This window comes from Myzus persicae, unplaced genomic scaffold (genome assembly GCF_001856785.1).
Source record: "Myzus persicae strain clone G006 unplaced genomic scaffold, MPER_G0061.0, whole genome shotgun sequence".
Classification (NCBI taxonomy): Eukaryota; Metazoa; Arthropoda; class Insecta; order Hemiptera; family Aphididae; genus Myzus; species Myzus persicae.
This window is the reverse complement of record NW_019101246.1, coordinates 182054-190983: the sequence shown is the minus strand read 5'-3', so window position 1 is coordinate 190983 and position 8930 is coordinate 182054. Positions and strand designations below refer to the sequence as shown.

The 8930-nt window shown below is 26.7% G+C and overlaps 1 protein-coding gene across 1 annotated transcript; it reads left to right on the top strand.

Annotated features, from left to right (window-relative positions):
• The first annotated feature begins 2535 nt into the window (after window positions 1-2535).
• Window positions 2536-6110, top strand: LOC111028353 (vacuolar protein sorting-associated protein 72 homolog). The gene is made up of 4 exons (XM_022306971.1): window positions 2536-2735; window positions 2817-2890; window positions 2993-3249; window positions 4652-6110. Exons 3-4 carry the CDS (start codon window positions 2996-2998, stop codon window positions 5322-5324), a joined length of 927 nt encoding a protein of 308 aa, XP_022162663.1. The 5' UTR covers window positions 2536-2735; window positions 2817-2890; window positions 2993-2995; the 3' UTR covers window positions 5325-6110.
• Window positions 6111-8930: the final 2820 nt, after the last annotated feature.

Below are 8930 nucleotides of genomic sequence, written 5' to 3'. Positions count from 1 at the left end.
AGTTCTCTGGAGACTAATTTTAATTTATTCAGAATATTAAAAAGTATCTAATAATCACATTTAAATTACAAAGACAATAATTGATTTAATTACCACTAAAATATCAACATATATTGAAATAGGTTAGGTTAGGTTACATAATATCGAAAGGATTGATTTTATTTAGTGCTCATATCTCATTTGATATATATTTGTGATGGATATATTATCTTATATTATGTATAATGTATAATGTACCTACATGGCTACATCATATATTTATTTTAGTATGCCTAATGATAAACTATTATTATATTTTCCTTGTGTTTACTATAGATAGTTGTATGTTGATAAATTATTCTTATTAATTGTATTATTTATATGAACATTATGGTACAATACTACAATACATGGTTAACTAAGAAGTTAGACAAGCCAAATGACAACCCTGAACCTATACAAGGCTACATGCCGAACCCGACAGACATGAATAATAATAACAGTGATGTATCAATAAAAATAAGACGTTTAAACCTCGTGAGACGTAAACAATTTTTATCTTAATGGTTTTGAGGGGGGGGGGGGGTGCAAAGACCGCTAAGATTATGTTTAGAATAAATTTGTTCAGCCTTTTGATAAGATTTAAATTGGGCCCATGAGTAGGCTAGGTGTAGGTGTAACTAAATTTTTCAATATAATGTTAAGTGCACTAAATACATACGAATACCTGAAATATTGTTCAACGTTTAGCGTTCTACGTATGTGTTATGCATAAATCGTAGGTGTTGGAAAAATTACTTTTTTTTGATAATTAAAATACACTAATAATTCCTTATCAAAATCGTAATTAAATTATTTTTAAGTTACTTTTTTTCCATTTTAGAGATTCCAGTAATTTTGAATTTAAAAATAACTCAATTACAATAGAAGTTAATTTTTTTTCAAAAATGTCACTGGAGCTTAATAACCATATATTGTCTGTGTCTATACTACAATACATAAACTAAATAATGATAATCAACTTTACAATCTTTATTTTTCAAATTTATTTTAAACAATACAGATAAGAATCAAATTCTAAAAATAACAATTAATCGTCAAATAGTCAATAACTATAACAAAAATATCAGAGCTTAGAAATTTTACTTATAAATTATAATATTTGTATGATATATTTTAATATATTTTATACACATTATCGATAACTCCTAAAAATGTATTAAACCAGCAAAATAAAGGAACGAGTAATTTAATAATTTAACTTCAACAAAGTAACTTAAATTACATATAAAATGTAATCAAATTACCATCAAATTACTTAAAAATTAATTTCGTTACAGTAACTTGACAATGACAGTTAAAATTAATTTGAGAGATAGATTCCATAATATATATTTTTTAAATTCGAATGAGTAGTTTCTTAGTTAAAATGTTTGTAGTCTTTAAAACTGGTTTTACATAAATATAAAATAGACGTGAAATTGGATCTAGTATTTATTATACTTGAGCCATTTTTAGAAATTATTAATATCGATACATTAATATTATGAATGACTACAATTTTCAAATCACTAAAGCCTTCATATCTTACGTCATTACTGTGGAGTAGGTTAGGTCAGTAACTTAGTATTAAATTTGAAATTGCAACACTATTGCAAGCTATTCAACATTTAATTAATTCAACAAAATGGATTATTCTTATACAGAAAGTATCTCATCAGGATCTATGTTGGTTGCAAAATACTGTCTTACACGTACAAAATTGATTTTCGATTTGGAAGAAATAAAATTAGTTGTAGATTTAAACGTATATCCAAATTTATAAGATTTTTTGTATCTCACTATACGTCTATACCGATTTCCTCAAGTACATGGGTTTTTTTCAGCTATGAGAAAGATAGAAATTGGTCATCATACACATATCTATGCATCAAGATAGGTTTTCAAATGCTTTTGTGGTATATTATATAGAAGAGGATATTTCTTGTTATATTAAAAATGAAGGCACATTAAATAGGTTGCTAGATACATATTTTATGATTATTACAATTATTTATTGTGATAATACACAACACGTGGAAATTTGGATTTATTCTGACAATTATTATTTTTATTAATTTTTTCACATTTTTTGTGATAGTATAATAATGTACATGATATCTATTCTGTTCCATACATTAATTTGATACAGTGACTTGATTTTCTTTACTGACAAAGTTTACACGATTACATTCACTTAATTGTCTTAATTTTACTTGATTTTTTCACTGGCGGAGTTTACAGGAACCCGATTTTACCTGTTTTTTTTCCTGGCGGAGTTTACATGCGCCCATACATACAATTTGATATTCATTCGAAGGTATAGAAATAACATGCGATAGCCGATAATATCTATTATTTATAATAATTTAATTTTATGATTCATTCTACTCATTCTAGTATTTTCAGTCGTTTGTCTTTAAAATGTTGAGAGCCAATGTCACAAACAATTTTCAAATGTTCGTTTATAACTTCACTCTAATAACATGCCGCCGTGATATCAGGCGGTTAAGCTAAAAACTGATAGTACCGACTACCGAACGTCCGAAAAGTTAATAATATTATTATTACTAATATAAGATTATTTTAACCTTTGAGTTTTACTAATTTCTGATTGATATTGATTTGTCTTTTGCCCAAACAACGGTTATATTACAAATTATGCAAATTAGTTCAATTTCAAATATTCTAGCGATCAAACTTTGAACACCAGACGGGTGGATTATATTATATTGTGTTATTATATTATGTTTTTGGATTATATTATAATTAAAGATTATATTATGTTATCTCTATAGTCTGTGCTGTTACACAAACACATCAATTAATTAGCTGAACACATTTTATTCAACTGACTGTGCTATATATAAAAGTGTGTGTACCCAAGGGTTAACATATTATTTTACGGATTTACGAGGCTTTATCAAGATTTGATTTACATGATTTATTAATGTTTAAAATCCAATTGTTTCAGGCTATGGCTGCTGAAAGAGAACGCCGTTCGAATGCTGGCAATAAGCTAGCACGTTTATTGGACGAAGAAGAAGCTGCTGATGATGAATTTTATAAGACTACCTATGGTGGTTTCAATGAAGACGAGGAAGACAATGATTTTCATTTTGTCGATGAAGAAGCGCCAGATGAAGTTGATTCAGACTTCAGTATTGATGAGAATGATGAAGTAATATCAGACATTGAAGATGAAGAACTATCTAAAAAAAAATCAAATAGGTAGGTACATTACGATTACAATACACATAGGTAGTTAGATACTTATTTTTAGTATTTGTATATTTTTATGCCTCTGTTTATGAGGCTCCCACCAATAATTATTGTTTAATAAATAACTAAATTAAATTAAATGTTCATCAACATCTATTACAGTATTTTTTTATGATAATTGTTTTTTTTTCAAATCATACCTAATATAAATTACTAAAATGGTTTAGATCAGTACTATATTCAGTAAACAACAAATGTGATTACAATGTAAAAGATAAACAAACCTTCTAAAAATAAAAATAAATGCATTAAATGATAATACTTTTTGAAAATTTCATATTTTAAGTATCTACTTTTTAATTAAATTTGTTTTATAACTAGAGCAATAATTCTCTACCTATGTTATGTGGTTGAGAAGAAAATATAATTTTTATTAAGACTAAATGTACTTTAAGAGTATGTGATACTGGTGTTTGTTGTCTCCGTTTAACAAGTGCCTAACATACCAAATTTATATTCAGCAGATCACATATAGTTTCGTTAGTTTGAAAATTAGAGTGAACTGACTTATTAAGAAACTTGATGGTACGAACATTATCTATTTCTGTACATTGGTTTTTTTATGATAGTTGAATTTTGTATCAAGTTATGCATACCTATATAATATTGGATAAACTAAAAATACTCATAACTCACTTGAAAATTCAACTATTGTAAAACATCAACATACAAACACAGATAATGTTCTTACCATCAAGTTTCATTATAGGTTGATTTACTCCAATTTTTAAACTAACGATGCTGCAAGTGATCTGCTGAGCTTACATTTTCTATGTTATGCACTTGTAAGACATAGACAGTAAATGCCAGTGTTACGTCCTCTAAAGACTTAGGTATTAATAACGAAGACTGTCCCATTTTCGAGCGTGTTGTTTCCATCTTACAATTGTACAACATGGCAACTATGAGTTCAAAAGAACCAATTTTGTGTTGTTAGCTTTAAAATTAGAGTGAATTGAGAAATGAATTGACCATAAAACTTAGTAGTAAGAACAGCATCACTTAGGTTTTATTGATATTTAAATTTACAAGGCTTTAATATTTGGGATTTATAAATGTTAATGAATTATTATATTATAACTCACATTAAAATTGTAATATTAATAAAAGCTGAGATAATAATCTTATATTTAAATTTAATAATTTTATCAATTCGCTCTATTATTGAAGCAAAATACACAAAGTTGGTTCTGCTAAATGCAAATTCAGTATGCAGTACAGACAGAAATTTTTTTACAAGTGGTACGTGAAAATTTTCAAAATTTATTGATAACACCGGGTATAAGAAGATTGAGAACCTAATTATTTGCCTTTGTTCTAACAAATTTATAATTATTTTAATTTATTTTAGATATCAAGAACCTAAAGCTCCAAAACCTGTTGAACAAAATGAAGCTCCAAAAAGAAAACGTTCTAGAACAGAAAAAGTTGTGGTGGCGGCGGAGACATCATATGAACGAAAGTCAATACGCCAATCAACAGCAGTTAAGTCTCAGGAGACAATAGAACGTATCAAAGAACGTGTTAGTAAAATCAAAAAAAATAAACCAATGCCTCCAGAAGAAATGCCTTCACAGCAAGAATTGTTGGAAGAAGCAAAACTCACAGAAGAAGAGAATTTAAAATCATTAGAGAAATTTGAAAAATTAGAATTGGCTAGAAAACAGACAAGAGCTAAACCTCGTGTCACATACTTGACATCTGTTAAATTTCTTAGTAAAGCATATCCAATGTTTGCTGAAGATGATAATATAAACATTGAAGGTGAAGAACATGAACAACGTGAACGCCGTGAGTATTTTGAGCGCACTTCCATCACAGTGAATGAACCACAAGAGTTTGAACGAATGTTTCCCAAGAAAGTAGCCAAACCGCCCAGACCGCATAGACAGTGTGTATTTACTGGAGATTATGCCAGGTACAGAGATCCTTTGACCGGCCACCCTTATAAAAATCAAAAGATATTTTCGATATTAAGATCTGTATACTCTATGCATTTAGATGAAGCATTTGCTAATAAATAAAACACAAATCTAAACTTTTAGAACTACTCTTACAATAATTATTATATTAACTAGGTATGTACCTATTAAGTTTTAGTATAATTCATTGTTTTTATACTTAAAGGATAACTTATTGAACATTAACTTGTATTTAAAAATGTTTTTTTCATTATACTATATTATTATGATTTGAAATTTTGAAATTCATAATGAATTTAAGAATAGGTATAATCTTAGCTTAGGTATATTCCTAGCATGTTTATAACAAATAAAAAGTTATATACATTTTAATTTTTTTGTATTAAATGTTGTCTAATATTTAATAATATCTTGGTGTTGGATACTTAACAGTTGATACTATAGTTGGGGCCACAAAAATTAGTGATGATGACTGGTCAGAGCCTCATTTTAAATGAAGTAGAAATAATGATAATCATTTGTAAAACATTCCATAAGTTATGCTGATATAATTGTAGATATATGCAATATTACATAATATATTTATAGTACACATACTGAATTGACATAGTGTAAGTTTTTTCAAATTATTACTATGTTTAATACTAGGATTGACCCAATAACCACTAACTTTTCATGGCCCTAACTAAAGTTAGGTATAAAAGCTTACCACAAAAATGTTGACTGGTTAGTGGTTACATAAGTTTGTATAATAGTATCTACAATTATTTGTCACCAGCAAGTTTCTCATAAAATGGGAAATATATAAATATAAATATGTTATATTATAATGTAAATATGTTACGTGTCAAGAAAACAGCCAATATACATTTTGTTCCATTGTTTTAATGACTTGTTCACACAAAATTAAAGTTAACTCTTAAGTTTCAAATACTTGAAAAATAATATGAATATTAGTTGATTTGTATTTATCTACAAATGTATACTTATTCATATTATATGCATTTTGTACAACACAAAAAGTTAACATTTGATTATAATATTATACTACTTACTATAACTGTACTTTGGCTTTAAGTGGGTATTATTTAGATAAAGTTAATAATTTGATGAATATTTGAATGGTGTTCACATAAATTGAATTTTGTATAACACTATATTATTGAGTTTATAACATTTTACTTTTAAATTTAGTTACCTATTACTTATAAAAATGTTAGAATTATATGATACATATTTTTGTGGGAACCAATGAACATGTTACATAAGCATATATGTTGTCTGTCACTCTGTCAGTATAAGTGTATAACATTGTAAATAGAAAGCAGAAAGTATATTTTTTTTGTACTTTCAATATATAAATAAAAAGGTAACATGATATGTAAAATATTGTTGTGAATATCTAAATTTGAAATACTTAAGCAAAGATGTAAATAATTATTTTGTAGTTAAAAATGCATAACATTTTCAATTTTCATTACTAAGGATTGAAAATTTAAAACAAGGTTCCACACTTCCACGTACATAGTTCATACCGCAACCAAAAAAAAAATGAAAATATATTTATAATCACAGTTTTTTATAGTTATTTTAAGTTTCAGTTTGGAAGAAATTAGATATTTAAAGTTAAACAAAGATATTGAAACTTCTAAAGTATATTGTTATATACAAATACGATAATATGCAAATAATATTACATCATCTTACCTTCTATGACCACCGTATCAATTATACCTAACAATAAAAATAAAATATCACAGGATCTAACATCCTAGACTGACAAATCGTCGCTCTTCAGAATCAGCTTTTGTAGGTATACAATGATATAATACCATTGAATTCAAATTGAACACCATCCATTACAATGACCCACTTGTAACCAACTGTCTTACTGTATAGTAGACTTGCCCAAATTTTTATGATATATTTATTAAAATCCTGAAGAGGCTACTTAATAACAACCCTATACTATGATGACTGTGAAATTCGAACAGGTCGTAGAGTAGACTTCCATATTTTTTTATGGACTTGCAATTACTTGCTAATTATAAGGAATCGAACGATACCACTTTCAAAATTGTGGGTGACAAAAGGTTGCCCATTTTTCTTTATTTTTGCTCTGTACTTGAAAATAATAACTTGCAAATTTTAAAACCTAACTTATAACACTATAACTGCTATTATACACCTATTTAAAGAAAACTATTATAATTTATAAACTCAAATATCAGCTCAACCTATCAAAGGTTCTTAATTTGTTTTAATGCTTATTGTTATCGGTTAAAAATATAATACCTATTCTAGGATATTTCTACGTATTGCTGTATTGATAAGAAATAGGAATCCATTCAAGATTTAATTTTTCTTTTTAATTGTGTATAATATTGTTATCATTTCCAAAAAACCATAAGAAAAAAACAGTTATCGTATAACTGTATTAGCAAAAGGGTATAATATTTTTATGGGAATAAAATACTTTTAAAAAGTGCTATAAATAGTATTCAAAATACTTACAAAAAAGTATTTAACATATTTTTTTGATTGTTTAAGACTTAGGTATTAGGAACACACTTGTAGCTTTTAGGGATTATAGGTATCCGAAGAAATTCATTTGGACTGCTTCCCAGTTCCCATGTCTTCTAAATAATATAAAACACACTTTTATTTTTGTGGATTTTTTTTGGGGTTTTTTTTTGTGGGTTTTTTTTCCGTGGTCATTTTTTCCTCTTACCCTGCAGCGGTAGTTAATAAAAGACGGTTGAACATGATTGGTAAATGAGCAAACACATAGAACAAGACGCTTAGGTACATTAATAAAATATTTATGCATTTTCAACTAATTATTGATTTCATTATAATAACAGTATTTGATTAAAAATATATATAATATAATAACACAAGAGTCGGGCGCGGTCGTCGTACACTCGTATTTCGAAAACAAAACAATGATCGATATGACAAGCTTAATAACCGTCTAGTAATACAGTATGTATTACTAAATATCATATAATATTATATGTAACAGTACACCTATGTGTCGAGCCAATAAAAGATTTGTCCAAATTTTCACGTTTTTAAAAATTTAGCAAATGCTTTTAATGAAATAACGATTTACGTTTCGCGTCCGTTTGCACTAACCGTCCAGACTCTTTGATTGATGATGATAATAATAATAATAATAATAATAATAATAATATATCCCGTGTACCTTCAATTTACATAAAATACAAAAAAAAAATTATAAAATACGAGTAGCAGGTAGTACCAGTATAAATTTTTAAATAATTATACGTACAAAAATCTATCAAACAGCGAAATAATAATAATATTATATAATGCTGTTGTAATATATTATATAGATTATATTATAGGTACCTATATATAAGTACATAATATTATAAAATGTTCGATTGCACAGATACCAAAATAACAATATTTTTTTTTAGTAACATTACTAACATTTAATATTTTTTAAACATTGCTGGAACCTATTTATAGTTTATAGGACAACGTACATACAATAATTTAAATATCATAATATTGTTATAATTCTTCAAATGATGACGATATTAATAATAATAACAAACTCAAAATTAATGCCGATCTTAATATTATTATTATAGTGGTACAATTGGTACTTATTATACGATTTAATATTAAGCAGCTGCTGTATATAGCATAAACGATTATTCAATAATATAATATTTA